Source organism: Syngnathus leptorhynchus, chromosome 12 (genome assembly GCF_054491065.1).
Source record: "Syngnathus leptorhynchus isolate UIUO chromosome 12, UIUO_Slep, whole genome shotgun sequence".
Classification (NCBI taxonomy): Eukaryota; Metazoa; Chordata; class Actinopteri; order Syngnathiformes; family Syngnathidae; genus Syngnathus; species Syngnathus leptorhynchus.
The window spans coordinates 11039988-11054406 of record NC_141206.1 but is presented as its reverse complement, the minus strand read 5'-3'; the positions used below and the strand labels follow the sequence as shown (position 1 = coordinate 11054406).

The window sequence follows — 14419 nt, the reverse complement described above, 5'->3', positions numbered from 1 at the left end:
TTTCAAAGATGAACGAGAGCCTGAATCATTCTGCACGGCGTCATTTATTTGGCATTTAATTAGACGTACAGTACATCTAGTTGAGAAAAAATACAAACGCCTCCTATACAAACAAGAGCATTGCTTCATTCCAAGGCTAATTAAGAATCAAAACCAAATACATTTAAAAAAAAAACAAATAAACATCAAAGTAAATGGGGGGGGGGGGGGGGGGCTACAACATCACTTTTGCGCAGCCACAAATGAAAGAAATGTACAAATTAAAAGTATTGGTAATGATCATTCTCTTGACATTTGGCCTGGGCTACAAAAGTGCACATCTTCTCCTTTGTAATTGATGCTTACCCAGATGTCCCTCATATCATGTCTGGCCAGGGCTTTGTACAAAAAGAGACTTCAATGAACAAAAACATGCAGCGACATAAAAGAAACACACATGCACTCCACTGAGGGATTGTCACGGCTCAAAACAAAATGGGCGGTGGGGGGGACAAACCAAGCACATCACTGGAAATGGATGTTGGGGAGATGAAAGGAAGGAGAAAATGATGCAAAGATTTCATTTGCAGTGCACAAAAGTCCGAACTTAACATGAAGTTGTCATTGTAAGAAAATAAAGTTGCTTTTATGGGAATAAAGTCAATGTGCTTAGCCCAAAAAAAACTCATGTCATTGTACAGTAATGCAGCTACCTTTCTTCCAGATGAAAAGGTTTTTTCACGACTCCATTTTTTCTCTCGTAAAAGGAAAAAAAAAAAAGCACGTCGCCATAACAGATGACAGGGACGAAGATGATTGTCGAACCAAAAGGGGAACTTTTGGATGGAATTGAATATTTCCATTTCGATGATGTGTTCAGCCTCCATGGACGTCAAGCCATCATCAAAGAAAGGACGTGGTGGAACGTCAACGTACCGACTTGCACAATCCATACAGTACAGGAAGAAAGAATGAAAGCGGCGGCGGCGGCGCGTTGAACTACCCCGGGGCATATTTACATTCTGGAGGGCAATGGAGCAATCAGATCAGTAAAAATGCAGCCTTAAATTAGTGTTCTTTATACACAAACAGTCCTGTCCGTCCGTCTGTCTTAGACAGCTGTGCTGAGGGAGGACGGCGAAGCGCATTCGGGCGGCGTGGCGGCGCCCGGGCCGTCCGCGGTGGGGGTATCGGGTCCCACCAGGAGGGTACTGCTGTCCACCGAGTCCTCCCGGGCCTGGGAGACCGTGGCCGGGCTGGGCGCGGCAGGGGCCTGCTGGAGCCCGTCCACCGCCGCGCTCACGTGGTGGCCCGGCATCGCTGGCATGCTGCCGTGTCCTGCCGAGGGCGGCGACAAATTCATTTTGGTGGAAGTGGCCACATTTCAGCTTAAATGGCTAATTGAAGTGTGTACTTGCTAGCTAGCAACAAATGTTGATTTTATGGGAATAAAGTCAATGTGCTTAATAAGCTAGCTAGCTAGCTAGCTGGCTAACTAACAATGTAAAGCTTCATGAAGCGTGTACAGCGACAAAGTGTGTTTGTGTGAGTGTGCGGCTTATTTGCGTAGGCCTTCCTTACTGAGGTCCACATAGAGGAGGCTGTCGGGGTTGATGGAGGCCTCGTAGGGGGGCGGGGGGTCGTCGGGGTGATGGATGTCGGGGTACTTGTACGCGGCGTAGGGCGGCGGCGGCTCCTGGAAGTGGAAGGCGCCTCCTTCGCCATCATCGGACAGATGCAGCGGAGTCAGGCCCGTGCCAAAGGCGTCCGGGCCGTAGTCGAAGCCCGGCACGCGTCTGCCCAGGTTGAAGTGGTGCACTGAGACAAACGCCACAAAAGTCCACTTAGTACGCCCCGTGCTAACTGCCGGCGTACGCCATCGTCGGCGCTCATCTCACGGTTGCCTCCGATGAGCGTTTCGATGCGCTCCCGCCGCCGCTGTCGAAGGCGGTGCACCATGAAGAGCAGCAGGGACAGGATGAGGAAGGACGAGATGCAACTGACGATCAGGCGCATGCCGCTGGCCATGGAGTCAAACAGGCTGCTTCCGTCTGACACACACAAGATCACTTGTAGCCGCCGCCGGCCGCGTTAGCAGACGGACATCTAGTCTAGCCTTACCCGGATCCAGGCAGGTGAACTTGCAGCACTCTTTGGGGTCCTTGCGGAAGTGCTGGCACCCCTGCGGCCGCTCGCACAGCGCCGCCACGCACATCTCGGGCTCGCCGTCGTGACACGTGCAGCTCAGGCAGGGGTCGTCGCCTTTGGGCGTGAAGTAATAGCCCTCGCCCACCACGTTGTCCTTGATGTCCACGCACGTTTGCTCTGCGCCAAAAGGCGACATTTTCACAAGGGGTTCGTTCCCCGGAAAGTTCTCGGGCGGCCCACGTACTGCGTTTGCAGAGGAAGGGGAACTTCTTGTCGCAGTTCTCGGCGTGCCAGCTGTGCAGGCCGCGCTCGTTCATGCTCTGCAGCTGGAAACGCTGCAGCTGGGCGCAGAAAACGTTGTCCTGGTTGGCCTGGCCCAGGTTGGGGAGCCCGTCCGGCGGTAGGAACACCTGCACCGGGCCTGCGTGGGAGGGAATCGGCTCAAACAAAGAAAAAGACATTGGAGAAAAGCACAGCGAACGTGGATACCGTTATAAACCACCTCCCAGTGGCCCTCGGCCGAGCGGTTCTGGTCGGTGATCACGTACTGGTAGCCCACCCAGAACCTGCGAGAAAAAGAAAGACTTTGGGTCGGACGGACGGACGGACGGAGAGCGCCCGAGCCAGTGCGGCTGGCTGGCACTCACTTGCACTGGTCTCTGAGCTCGCACACTTGGTCGTCAAAGTCCACTTGGATCTTGAGGATGAACTGCAGCTCCTCGTCGGTGACGAAGGTGGCCAGAGAGCCGTCCACCTTCTGGCACGTGTCGGCCGCCTGCCAGTAGTTCTCCCTGCGCAGGTACACCTTGTAGCAGCTGGCCGTCTTCTCGTAGTGGTGCCAGCCGCTCGGGCATTTCTCTGCTCAGGTGAGGAAGGGACTCACTGATTGTGATCCTTTCTTTATTTGGAATTGGACACTCACTGTTGAAGCGCACGGGCTGGGCCACGCCCATCACGTCGTCCGCCTGGTCGTAGCCTTGGCCGAAACGAAAGCGCTCCTCCTTTATGGCTGGGGAAAATACGCAAAGGATTATTGGAAGCGCGTGGCCTACGACGAATGGTGGCTTGAATTTCAAGTACTGACGGGGGCAGTCCATCTCGTCGCTGTGGTCCTCGCACGCCGTCCAGCCGTCACACTGCCAGGACATGGGGATGCACTGCATCTTGCCGCTGCGGCAGGCAAACTGACCGGGGCTGCAGCGCTGCTCTGAAACACCAAAACACCACACCAGTCACTTTTGGAGCCACGTGGCCAACGTGGCCGATGATTGGAACTAGACGCCAAATGCAAGCAGAGTTGACACACCGCCGACATCCTCAGCTGACCCCGACTCTTATTTATAGAGCGCTTGAAAACAAACCAGCTGCTGCGCTATCCGAGTGTATCCGTGATAGAAAGAAAGAAAGAAAATGGAAAAAAAAAACACCTACGCTGTCCGACACGGCCACAAGGGGGCAAAACCCTGTGAAGCTTTGCAAAATCAAATTGAAGAGAACCTGTCATCCAGTGCAAAGACGCCCTGCCCTCTGAACACCAACGATGCTGCTTGCTTACCTGACAATAATCTTGCCAGCGCTAGCCGGGCACCTGAAACAAATAGAAACAGTTGAGTCGGGTAACAAGGGAGCACCTGCGTGCGTCTCCACCGGCGACCTACGGCCTCAATAACACGTCCTTCCATCATTTCAAATCTCCAGCCAGGTCTCGCAGCAGAGCTTTGGCTTCTCGCCTCGCTCGCTAGCACAAGAAATCAGAATTTCTTCAAAAAAGTGCGGCTCTCTCTCTCGCTCGCTCAACAGGCAGGTCCAGTGACAGCTTCCCTCCCGCGCTTCGTACCAAAAGGCGCTTTGGGACAATTGGAAATTCCCCAGGCTTTTTCAACCGCATTCTCCTATCAGAGTCACGAGTTTCCTCAGAGGACGGCTAAGAAGATGGGAGACAGACCAAAAGCGAAGAAGAGTGTGCAATTTCATTTTTGGCCCGCAGGCGTCAGTAGCGATTTGGTAACCCAATATCCTGCGGATTGCATCTTTAGCAACTTGTCGTGGCGCAAACGAATCCAACTACCGAGCGAGCGACGTACGCGTTCGCAAAAGACAGAATCGACTTGCACTGCCGCATGGGATTTGGGGATATTTGACTCATTTTAGCCCAAACCTAGAAGCCCTCTATTACATATTAGTTCACCAAAGCAAAACATCTCCCATAAAGCCGACATTTAGAGCCCTAATCCACTGTCTTGAAAATACATTTGGACACACTTGATGCAATCCTAATCTTTGCGAGTGTGTGCGTGTCGCAGTGTTGTGAAAATGTGGAACGCTCGCTTTGGCGAATGTTATGATTTGAAGGAGCTCGCTTAATAGATGCATTCAAATTGTTTCCCGGGGTATTTTTCTCACTCAAGGTGGTACTGGAGGATGAGAGCAAATAGGCTGCAAGCGTTTTGATGCAGCACCATCAAATCAAGAATTAGCACAAGGCTAGCACAACAGAGGCTAAAAAGGCTTCACGACATTCGAGTCGTACTTGCAGCAAAACGGACACACACAACGCCCCAGTAAAAATGGCTGTGAAAAGACACAAATAGTTACGGTAAGAGAAGATTTGTGAGCAAATGCTTGGAGGGCCGCTCCAAATCCCTCGAGGCCGCGGCTCACTCAGGTAGGCCTCGCCGCCAAACACAAGCCCGGTTAACTTCAAGTGGAAGCCAAGCGAAGCCAAGCGAAGCCGCTTACCTGGCCGCGGCGGGTCCGTCAACGTGAGGACAAAGAGCAGAGAGAAGAGGACGAAACTGCCGCTGTCAGCCTTCGGCAACATTTATCCTCCATTCATAGTCACTTCTTTATCCAGAAATGTAAACCATGTACAGGCAGGGGAAGGGGGGAAAGAGTGGGAGGGAGCGAGAAGCTACTCCTGCTGCTGCTCCTGCGACGGCGGTCGTCGTTCGACCTCGTCCGGGATTTATCCGGTTAATCGTCCGCCTCGACGTTGGCCCATCGTGGTTTTTCCGCGTTCAACTCAAAAGCGAGCTGGCGAGCAAACGTTGGCTGAGCATGGCCCTTTGGACGCTGGCGAAGGTTTGTGTTTGCTTTTGTTGCACATCCAGTCGGCCGCCGTCCTCCTCATCAAGATGGCCGCCTCGCCTCGACCCATCTCAACAATCCCAAACACGCAACACACCAAGCGCCCGATTCAACTCTGAGATTCGACTCCCAAGTACGGCCCCGCCTACTTGATTTTTTTGGTTTGTTTGTTTATTTAATACCGATGGGAATATATAGCTAAGTATTCAGACAATTGCTCAATTTAACCAATATTTTGGCCTGGGAAACAGAGTGATGTTATTTGATAACAGCGCTTGGATAAGTCTTGCACTGGCTATTTTGCTATGTGTGAACAATACCCATAAATACAAATTGGTCACCACCGTGAAAAATAAAAAAGGATCAAGCAAATCAATTTGGGACATCGCATTAGGTCCATCAAAATGTCCTGTTAGAAAAAGTCTGAAGCTTTCCGTCTCTTGGGCAGCTGCAAGAGATTGTCCGTGAGCGACGACACGTCGTGCTCTCCGGGCGTCTTGGCCTTGTCGGGCGTGGGCGTCGTTGAGGGCGTGGCCGGGCCGCCGAAGGGCGACTTGCAGCCGACGGCGCGGTGCGAGGGCGACGGCGTGTAGCTGGCCCGCAGAGCTTTGTCTGTGTACTTGCTGGACGTGCGGTTGACCAGACGCTGCAGGGCCGGCGTCAAGGCCGGGCTCAGGCCTTTCGGGGTCAGGCTGCCACCGCCCAAAAAATTCATCAAATCAAAGTCATGCGGCTAATTCATTGAAATAATGTAAAGAATAAAACATTTTGAGCGTCACGCTAATTCAGTGGCGTGCCTTGTGCTGCACTTTCTGGTGTTAGGGCTTTGGCCACCAGGGGGCAGATGACCAGTGCAACTCAACTGCAAAAAGATAACCTTTTTTTTTTTTTTTTACCTGGCCAAGTTTTCTGTAACTTTCCTCAAGGCCTCCTGTTTCTTGGCCCGATTTTTGGCGGCCGCTTCGTTGGCCATCTTCAAGCCCAGCCGCTCTCGTCTCCCCGGCTCGGGAATCTGTCGCAACAGGGAACGGCGGATAAATAAATATCTGGAATCTAAAACACCAGCGAACTTTCCGGTACCTTAAAAGAGGGGCCGTGGTTCCTCTCGGCGTAGGGCGTGTCGGATCCGTCCAAGCGGAACGGCGTGCTCTCGATTTCTCCCCAAGTCATTAGAGGCGACTCGGCCACACCTGGAAGAAAAGGGAACCCGGGATGAGGAGAGTGACTTGCCCTCCCAAAAAATGCTTGTTGTGTTTGTGTTTCTCACCGGGGGCGGGGGAGGGCGTCCTTTCAAAGCCGTAACCGTTCACCGTGGGAGAATCATGCGCAATCAACTCTTTGCCGTCCGGGCCCACCTTACCCTGCTTGAACTGGAAGGCGGAACATCACGTGAACAAGGTTCCTCGGACCGATTGATCAGAGACAGTGAAAAATGCAGTGGTGCTATGGAGATGCCCGGGTAGCCTTTTTCAATGGGGAAAAGTCTCAATTGGGTGCGCGTCCATGATGGTCACCTGCGCGTTGAGCGCCGCTGCCTGCTGAATCTGGCTCTTGTTGAGCGCCCTGCTGAAGGGGTCGCCGGTAAAGCGCGTGTTCTTGTGAACCACCTCGCGGGGCTTCTTGAAGAGCGCGTCGTCGTCTTTGACACCTGATGAAAGTGGAGTGCAAGTTTGACGTAGAAGTCATAATGATGGATTTTTTTTTTGCGCCTTTTTGAAATCATCGAGTGTACCTTCTGGATAATACATCAAGGCGTTTTTTGCTTTATATTCCCACGTTTCCAGGCCGGCTTTTACACACTCAAGAGCAGCCTTCTCTGCTTGTGGTAAGGCGAGGTTCTGCTCATGACGCTGAGGAGTGGGGAAAAAAAAGAAACGAGTTAGAATAATAAAAGTCAATTTTTTGCGTGACGTGTTTGTGGAAATAAGCTGGGTCGGTTGAACAAGCACATGTTTGAGGACAGTGAGAGTCTTCTTTGCTTTTTCTCAGAGTGAGAATCTACACGGCAATTGAGTTCTTCATAACAGCAAGAGCGAGAGAGAAGATCAGCGTTCACTGTATTGCCTGTTTGAACTCGGCTTCGGCCTCGTACAGCCACGCGTGCTTCATCTTCTCCTTGTCCTCCGCCAGTTCCATGATCTGCTCAAACGAGGCGTTGTCCTCGCTGGTGTTTTTGGCCATGAAGCGATCCAGCGAGGGCAGCTCCTTCTCCTCGCTCTTGTCGCCCGCCACGCTTTCTGCAGCAAGACACCATCCGCAGATGTCAAACGCACGTCTGGTGGAAGAATAACAGACGGGTGTCTGAGCCGCTCACCGGCATCTGCGCCTCTGGTGGAGAAGGATGGCGACCCCGCACGGCCCACTGGTGTCTCAAAGCTCGCCGGCGTCACATCTAACGCGAAAGACTGAGTCATTTAGAAATCAGGATACAAGACAAATAAAAAAAAAGAAAAAACAGTCCTGATTGTTGCACTCACAGGGGGCAGACGATTGGGGTGTGTTTTTGGACTTCCCGTAGCGAATGGAGATTTCTCTCATGCGCTCCAGGTCTCCGCTCTCTTCTGCATCCAAATAGTCCTTCTGAGCCTGCAGTTTGGTCACATCCGGGAAAAAGTCCCTCTGGATGATCTTCTCCAAGCTCTGTTAAAGCCCGTAAAAACAGCAGGTAAAAGTGGGGACAATTTCAACTTTAATAAGGTCTCTCAACGATTCTTTTTTTTTTTAGTTTCTCATCACTCAAATCATTGTACGTTTAATTCAACGCATGAAGCCTCTTTGTTGACTGCACATAAAAAAATACATCAATAGCCATTTAAAAGCTGGACCTGCGCATGCGCAACAGTTCAAACGACGTCGTCCTTGACGTTTGTGCGACTTACCTCGATGTAATCCTCCTCGTTTAGGACCTTTTTGGGCGGCTTCCCGTCGTCCTCGTTTTTGGGCTCCGTCAAGAGAGCGACGGCGTTGAGGGCGGTGGCGGGCACCAGAGTGCCGCACAGGGCTCTCCTCACGCTGACGCTGCCGTCCATGGCGCTGCCACTGGCCCCCGAGCCGGAAAGCGAAATGTAGCTAAGCTAAACGCTAACCTTCTCGCGACAACGTCCAGTCACAGTACACGTGACTGCGTCAATAATTCCTTCAAATATCCCCGTGCACTTTAAAAAATGGCGTCTTTACCCAGACGTTACGATGACGAACGCCTCAGATTTAGACCAGAAACACACAACGGCAATAAACAGACTGAATTGTGACGTCAACGGAAGTAGTCTTCTTCTTTAAGTCTTCTTCTTGAGGACATGCGCGATAGGCACACTTGACTGCCAGCAGGACAATAACAGAACTTCCACGGCCGTTTTGCGTTCAGAGATGCTATTTTGGTTTAAAAAAAAAAAAAAAAAGAACTATAAAATAAAACATTTAAAATAGTCTATAATCGTTGATGTCATTTAAATGGTACAAAGTGTTAATCAAAGAGTTCGTGACATACAGTCAGTCACGGGCAGTTTTCTGTGTTTTCTGCATTAAAAGAGAGTCTTTTCTGGCGCCTCCACTTGGCTCTGCGGTTTTTAAACCAAACCTGAAAATAGACACAAAAAAGTCATTTTATACTTTCATATCCAAAGAAAAAAGTATTTTAATATTAACATGATTATTATATTTATACATTACAAAAACAACTCCAAATTTTGATTGCAAAAACAGATTTTGAAAAAACAATAGTGCTTATTGTTGGACATTTTGTTTGGCTATTCAACATAAAAACTACCAACATTAAAATTGTCTCTCCCTCGCCATTGTAGCTGGCGCTTACCTCCACCCGCTCTTCTCTGAGGCGAGTGCTCTGCGCTAGCTCTTCCCGAGCGTTGACATCTGGGTAGTGGTTCTGCAGAAAGAGTTCCTCCAGCGCGTCGAGTTGCTCCTCAGTGAAGATGGTTCTGTGTCGCCGGGTCCTCCTCGGCGTCCGGGCCTCCGCTTCTTGGTCTTCTTGGACGCCGGCCTCCGACGTCGCTGCCCACGGCTCTTGGGAGGGATGCTCGGCGAGAGGTTGTGGTCCTGAGACCACACGGGAGCAGATCTCAGTCATGTTGCCGTGTTGTCCAAACGGCCTGGTTTGCAAAAACATTTGGACCGTTACCTTGGCGAGGACGGGCGGTCCTCCAGTCTCCGCAACAGCGGCGACTACAACAGCAGCAGCAGCAGCAACAACATAAACACCACAGCTCTGGATTATCCCGGTCCGGGTCTGGATAATTCCTCAGGATGTCTTTGATGGTGAAGGGGAACTTTTGCCTCTCCATGTCGCCAGCCTCCGCAACACTGGGCCCGTCTTGCAGAACACCACCTGAAAAATTTAAAGAAAGAAAGAGAGAGAAAAAAAAAAGGTACAATCCCCCCTTCCAGACATAAACCAGCTAATCTGGCCTTTTTTTTTTGAAAAGGTTAATCTCACCTTCTTCATTTCTTTTCATCAGATTTTGGCTGCATAAAATGAGATGTGGAAAAGCGCCAAAGATCCTCATTGTTGGCGGGTTTACGGAGAAAATCTCGGTATTAGGGAGGCGGATTAAGACGGTGAAAAAAAAAAAAGAGCAAAGTTTTCACTCATCGTTTGTGATTTCTGCCATATGAACCGACGGACGTGGATTACGATCCGATGCGGATGGACGATGAAGCCGTCCCGTCTGTGGCGTGTTCACAATTGGCTTTTTGGCCATGTTATCAGCGCGGCCCGGATTCCATTTCATAGCAGGCTGGCAATGGCATTAATGGATTTTTACAATGCGTCCTAAGCTCCTCACACGTGGCGGCGGCGGCCTTTGGAGAGCAGATAACGACAAACGCCATCTCATCCCTTTGGCGGCCGACGCCTTTAATAGCTTGCCAGATGCTATCTGCGCTCATTGTGCGCCTCGCATTTCATTAGAGGGGATTAGGAGCGGCCAAAGCTGCCGCTCGCCGACACTCACTTTAGTAACATGCACACAAATTTCAAATAGATCATTTTAATGGATTAGAATAGAATTTCATTTTGATCTCAAGAGTTGACCAAATGAGACAAATGGCTACCCTCAGGGCGCATTGGATTTACAAAGCGGCAAAACTGAAGCATGTTGAACATTCTCTTGAACTCTATCCGACACAAAGATGACGGCTCCACTAAAACATTTTAAAATTGCCACAAGATCAACATTCTCCTTATATACTAGTTCCTTCGTGTCAAGCACCATGGAATACCAGAACAAAATCTGCCCAATGGTCAAATCCCCCAAAATGCCAGGAAGGGGTCACGGAACGACTCGGCTCTCTCGATCGACTGTGTTTTGTTTGGCATTATTATTGGGATGAATGCATCGGGGCCATCGCTCGTGTTGTGTTCACTCGGCTCTCATTCGTGGATCTGGCGCGGGTGCCTATGAAAAGGAAGAGAGTCTTATCTTGTCTCTACAAATGAATCCCATCTTGGATTCAGGCGATGAGGAGCCAAAACATGATGACCAGCGCCACGAAGAGGAAGAGTCGGGACAGGAACTGTTCGTCCGTGTGCTGCGGGGTCCCCGGGGCGGCTGACGGAGGGAAAAGATTAGGATTGCGAGAGCATCCATCGACACGTACGCCCAATACCTGGAGGGGGTCGGCCGTCGTTGATGTTAAAGGCGGTGGCAAAAATACCAAAGGGGAAGGCGCCGATTCCAAAGGACATCTGAAAACCTCCGTCCCCAAAGCCGAATCCTTGGAAGCCCTGAAAACGCGGAGAACCTTAAGGCGGGGATCGGCGACACTGCCCCCTGCTGGACAGTTGCTGTGATGCACTCTGGTGGCACTCTGTTCAATTTCACCGTATGGTTTTGTCAATTCTATGACTACAGAGTGCTGGCACAGGTTATTCTAAATGAAGTTATCTTCAGATTGTAATCGGGCATAACAAATGAACATGGAAGGGAAAAAAAAAAACACCCGCTGTACTTACGCCGCGGTTTTCTGGCTCGGGCCTTTGGCCTTGTGGTCGCGGGGGTGTTTTCTCTCTTTAAATAAAACAAGAGCGGCTTTGACTTGAGTCAGGTGTCACTATGACCCCATTGCTTGTTTTGTACTGAGCAGCTTCCTACCTGGGGTCTTGCTGACTGGTGCTTCCGCGCCCATATAAGGGGATGACTTTGTCCCTGCTGATGCCGGCTTTACACACCGGGCACACTTGTCTGCTCGGTCTCGTCTCCAACCACTTGAAAAACAAACAACGTGTTCACCCGGAAAGCTTTTATTATGCAGTTGAGTACAAACAATGTTTCGCGCTTTCGGTTGGAGATGATGACTAGAAAGTGTTTAGAAGAAGGCAGTTGTGCTTACCTGGTGCAAACAGGGCCAGCTGATGGGGAAACATGTTGGCGATGGCGGAAGGTTGGGAAAGAAACACGTCGTATTAGATACACGAGAAACAGCATGGAAAGCAAATTCAACCAGGCTTTAGCTCTCCACTTTTTTGACGTCGAGCACTTTAGGGAGCAGGCAAAAATCTTCGTCCAGCTGACGGCCTCGCCAACGTCACGCCCCTCAACTCTTGATTTGATTTTCAAAACAATAAACCAGAAGTCCTACCAGAAGAGGTGTCCACACAAGCTGATGACGGCATCCTTGGCGGTGTCGAGACAAATGTTGCACTCGAACGTGCTGTCCTGGTTGCCACCGTCGCCCGCGGTCGCGCTGCTGGATCCGGGGCTCGCGTTCTCCGCGGCGGCCGCTCCGGCGACCGGGGAAGGTGAAGAGGGGGCCGCGCTGGCCATTGACGCGAAGCTCCAGTGGGTTAACAACTATGCACAGCCGGCTGGCCAAGCTACGCCGACGTCCAACACGTCAAAAGGCGCACATTGAGACACCGGGAACGGCCACAATTCGACGTCAGCGAGCTAGGCAAGCTACACAGCTGTTAGCTAGCTAGCTTCCTGATGTGAAGCCCTTGTACGGGCGGGCCAGGCCAACGAACCGGCGGTGACGTAACGTGAGCTTCACACGGCAAAGTATTCAAAAGACGCGTAAGCAAAAGTCCAAGTTTGTTGTTCCGAGTTGGGAAAGCTGGCTACGTCACATAGCTGGAGAGCTAGCCTTCTTCTTCACGAAAACCAAAAGGTACACAGCGCCACCTAGCGCTAGGAGGACTATAGTGAGAAAATAAAGGTACACAGCGCTATCTAGCGCCAGGAGGACTTTAGCGACGCTTTATTTCGGAAATTGAGCTGAGAAACATGAAATGCAGAGGTCACATTTTGTGTGTACGTGCACTTGACCTCGAAAAAAAAAGAAGTCAGGTTAGGGTTGGGGAATATGTACTGTCTGTCATAAAGCAAAGGCTTGAAGAGGAAATGACATTTCCAGTGAATCAAATGAAATGCAACAAAAGACAAAGTGAAGTGGTCACACCACTCCGTTTCAAAAAGGTTTTCACAGAGCATCAGATCCACAGCAACAACATCCATCAAACATTTGGCACGTTTTGCACTGACTGAGAAGGTCCAGTCCGGACATCCATCACTGACTCCAACCTTTCCACCAGCGAGCGTCTTAACATTTGATTGAAGTCATTCCCGATGAAAATATAGAGGACGGGTGACAGAAAGCTGTTTGCCGCGGCCAGAGTGGTGCCGACTCGGATCCCGGTATGAAGACTCTCCAGGCTGACTTTCTTCACGTCCAACTCCAGGAGAACAAAAGTGTGGTAGGGAACCCAGCACACAAAGAAGCAGGAGATGAGCGCCGCCATGATTTTGTAAGGCTTGCTGGATCTAAATGAACAAGAAGACGTACGGCACGATTGTCGAGGTTAACGCTCTGATCTTCCCAAGCATTTCATTCAGATATGAGATCAGCATTTGACAGCGTTGCACATTTTCTGCTAAGCCTCAACCCAGCGGGAAGGAAGAAGAGGTCCCACCTGATGCTCATCCCTCGCAGCTTGACTGCCAGCACGGCGCTGCAACACACGATGACCAGGAAAGGCACCAGGAAGCCGCATAGGAAGCGGCTCAACGCCACCACCTTGTGTCTGGACGCCACCTTGTAGCGCACGTAGCATCGGACCACGTCTCCTTGGAGCGCCGTTTGCCTGGCAGCCAGCGAGGGCAGCGTGAGGAGCGCCGAGAGCGCCCACATGAGGGACACGGCCGCCGAGGCCCCGCGGACCGTGCGGCGGTTCCGCGACCACACCGGGAAGCAGGTCAGCACGCATCGGTCGGCGCTGATCACCACTAAAAGGAAGACGCTGCTGAACATGTTGAAGAAGAGCGCCGAGGACACCAGCTTGCACAGCGCCAGTCCGAAAGGCCAGTGCGAGGTGAGCGTGTAGGCCACCTCCAAGGGCAGGAGGGCGCAGAACAACAGGTTGGAGACGGCCAGACTCAGGTACCAAGTGGTGATGACCGTTCTTTTCATCTTCCGGCCGCAGATCCAGATCACCAGAGAGTTCCCGACCAGACCCACCACGCAGACCAACACGTTGACGGCCACCAGGAAAGGAGTCAAAGACGCGTGGTTGCCGCCAACATTCAGCGTGCCGAAGACGCTGACATTTTGCTCGCTTTCGTTGCCTGCGCTGTAATCGCCAACATCGATGTAATCCACAGTCATGCTGGATGCGCTCCTGAAACATTTCATGAGATATTATGGAAAAAATAATCATACAAATATCACACATCCATTCTTAGATCCTAAGCAGTCCTCCAAAGAAAGTTTCCAAATTTGAAAGTCAAGACAACACAACATTGTTAGTACTCACTTTGCGTGCCGGATTGGGTTTGAAGCAATCCACACACAAAGCCTATTTCTGCTGATTCCCATGCAACTTCAGAACTTCCCTTTTTTTTTTGCTTCCTGGCCAGTTCCTGAAAAAGTGACACAATATGAAATGAGACCCCCCCCCCCCCGTTATAATTATTGTCAAGCATTGACTTAATTTTAACGCACCCGAATGGATCAAACGACAGGAGTTCCACAAACCGACGATGGGAAACGGTTGTTCAAGAATGTCGTCAAAGTGATTATTTGAAAATATCACCACTTTGATGATATAAAGTGTTCTATATTGAGATTTGTCTGTTTCCTACTTTTCTTTAAATCGTTGTTATTGTCAGAAATAATGAGAGAAATGAGAAATAATAAGAATAATATAATCATAGTATTGTGAGAAATAATCATGTGTCTTGAACATCATCGTTAA

General features: G+C 50.6%; 5 protein-coding genes across 9 annotated transcripts; all 5 read right to left on the bottom strand.

Moving 5' to 3' along the window:
- Positions 1-25: 25 nt before the first annotated feature.
- Positions 26-5304, bottom strand: dgcr2 (DiGeorge syndrome critical region gene 2). 3 transcript variants are annotated; one of them, XM_085926455.1, is made up of 11 exons: positions 4867-5304; positions 3683-3715; positions 3212-3334; positions 3050-3136; positions 2775-2985; positions 2617-2693; positions 2372-2548; positions 2101-2304; positions 1878-2030; positions 1561-1797; positions 26-1317 (listed from the first exon to the last, which is right to left on the bottom strand). In XM_085926455.1, the coding sequence occupies exons 1-11, from the start codon at positions 4946-4948 to the stop codon at positions 1091-1093; spliced, it is 1611 nt and encodes a 536-aa protein (XP_085782581.1). In that variant the 5' UTR covers positions 4949-5304; the 3' UTR covers positions 26-1090. The 3 variants fall into 3 exon arrangements, with proteins under 3 accessions (XP_085782581.1, XP_085782583.1, XP_085782582.1); XM_085926457.1 differs by lacking the exon at positions 4867-5304 and adding an exon at positions 3786-4703; XM_085926456.1 differs by lacking the exon at positions 3683-3715 and having other exon boundaries at positions 4867-5300.
- A 59-nt stretch (positions 5305-5363) lies between these two features.
- Positions 5364-8504, bottom strand: ess2 (ess-2 spliceosome associated protein). Its single transcript, XM_085926458.1, has 10 exons — positions 8094-8504; positions 7692-7854; positions 7529-7606; positions 7279-7451; positions 6947-7064; positions 6729-6862; positions 6482-6584; positions 6295-6404; positions 6111-6226; positions 5364-5906 (listed from the first exon to the last, which is right to left on the bottom strand). The coding sequence occupies exons 1-10, from the start codon at positions 8241-8243 to the stop codon at positions 5627-5629; spliced, it is 1425 nt and encodes a 474-aa protein (XP_085782584.1). The 5' UTR covers positions 8244-8504; the 3' UTR covers positions 5364-5626.
- Positions 8505-8648: 144 nt separating this feature from the next.
- On the bottom strand, positions 8649-10016 carry LOC147048504 (visual system homeobox 1). The gene is made up of 3 exons (XM_085926460.1): positions 9350-10016; positions 9026-9267; positions 8649-8791 (listed from the first exon to the last, which is right to left on the bottom strand). Exons 1-3 carry the CDS (start codon positions 9510-9512, stop codon positions 8708-8710), a joined length of 489 nt encoding a protein of 162 aa, XP_085782586.1. The 5' UTR covers positions 9513-10016; the 3' UTR covers positions 8649-8707.
- A 176-nt stretch (positions 10017-10192) lies between these two features.
- Positions 10193-12378, bottom strand: rnf185 (ring finger protein 185). Of its 2 annotated transcripts, none has more exons than XM_085926232.1 (6): positions 11809-12378; positions 11560-11578; positions 11322-11434; positions 11183-11237; positions 10885-10954; positions 10193-10778 (listed from the first exon to the last, which is right to left on the bottom strand). In XM_085926232.1, exons 1-6 carry the CDS (start codon positions 11991-11993, stop codon positions 10681-10683), a joined length of 540 nt encoding a protein of 179 aa, XP_085782358.1. In that variant the 5' UTR covers positions 11994-12378; the 3' UTR covers positions 10193-10680. The 2 variants fall into 2 exon arrangements, with proteins under 2 accessions (XP_085782358.1, XP_085782357.1); XM_085926231.1 differs by having other exon boundaries at positions 10194-10778; positions 10837-10954; positions 11809-12374.
- A 40-nt stretch (positions 12379-12418) lies between these two features.
- LOC147048502 (chemerin-like receptor 1) lies at positions 12419-14053 on the bottom strand. 2 transcript variants are annotated; one of them, XM_085926226.1, is made up of 3 exons: positions 13979-14053; positions 13139-13843; positions 12419-12989 (listed from the first exon to the last, which is right to left on the bottom strand). In XM_085926226.1, the coding sequence occupies exons 1-3, from the start codon at positions 14038-14040 to the stop codon at positions 12683-12685; spliced, it is 1074 nt and encodes a 357-aa protein (XP_085782352.1). In that variant the 5' UTR covers positions 14041-14053; the 3' UTR covers positions 12419-12682. The 2 variants fall into 2 exon arrangements, with proteins under 2 accessions (XP_085782352.1, XP_085782353.1); XM_085926227.1 differs by lacking the exon at positions 13979-14053.
- Positions 14054-14419: the final 366 nt, after the last annotated feature.

Coding starts and splice junctions, on each gene's coding strand:
- ess2 (XM_085926458.1), bottom strand. CDS start 8,243: ATGGACGGCAGCGTCAGCGTGAGGAGAGCCCTGTGCGGCACTCTGGTG. Junction 7,065..7,278: donor CCGAAGCCGAGTTCAAACAG/GCAATACAGTGA, acceptor CCCACTCCTCAG/CGTCATGAGCAGAACCTCGC. Junction 6,405..6,481: donor GACGCCCTCCCCCGCCCCCG/GTGAGAAACACA, acceptor CTTTTCTTCCAG/GTGTGGCCGAGTCGCCTCTA.
- dgcr2 (XM_085926455.1), bottom strand. CDS start 4,948: ATGTTGCCGAAGGCTGACAGCGGCAGTTTCGTCCTCTTCTCTCTGCTC. Junction 2,305..2,371: donor CCCCTTCCTCTGCAAACGCA/GTACGTGGGCCG, acceptor CTTTTGGCGCAG/AGCAAACGTGCGTGGACATC. Junction 1,798..1,877: donor AACGCTCATCGGAGGCAACC/GTGAGATGAGCG, acceptor CGTTTGTCTCAG/TGCACCACTTCAACCTGGGC.
- rnf185 (XM_085926231.1), bottom strand. CDS start 11,993: ATGGCCAGCGCGGCCCCCTCTTCACCTTCCCCGGTCGCCGGAGCGGCC. Junction 11,238..11,321: donor ACCAGTCAGCAAGACCCCAG/GTAGGAAGCTGC, acceptor TTTTATTTAAAG/AGAGAAAACACCCCCGCGAC. Junction 10,955..11,182: donor CCGAGCCAGAAAACCGCGGC/GTAAGTACAGCG, acceptor CCGCGTTTTCAG/GGCTTCCAAGGATTCGGCTT.
- LOC147048504 (XM_085926460.1), bottom strand. CDS start 9,512: ATGGAGAGGCAAAAGTTCCCCTTCACCATCAAAGACATCCTGAGGAAT. Junction 9,268..9,349: donor GACCGCCCGTCCTCGCCAAG/GTAACGGTCCAA, acceptor GTGTGGTCTCAG/GACCACAACCTCTCGCCGAG. Junction 8,792..9,025: donor TCAGAGAAGAGCGGGTGGAG/GTAAGCGCCAGC, acceptor GTCTATTTTCAG/GTTTGGTTTAAAAACCGCAG.
- LOC147048502 (XM_085926226.1), bottom strand. CDS start 14,040: ATGGGAATCAGCAGAAATAGGCTTTGTGTGTGGATTGCTTCAAACCCA. Junction 13,844..13,978: donor AACCCAATCCGGCACGCAAA/GTGAGTACTAAC, acceptor GAAATGTTTCAG/GAGCGCATCCAGCATGACTG. Junction 12,990..13,138: donor CTGCGAGGGATGAGCATCAG/GTGGGACCTCTT, acceptor TTGTTCATTTAG/ATCCAGCAAGCCTTACAAAA.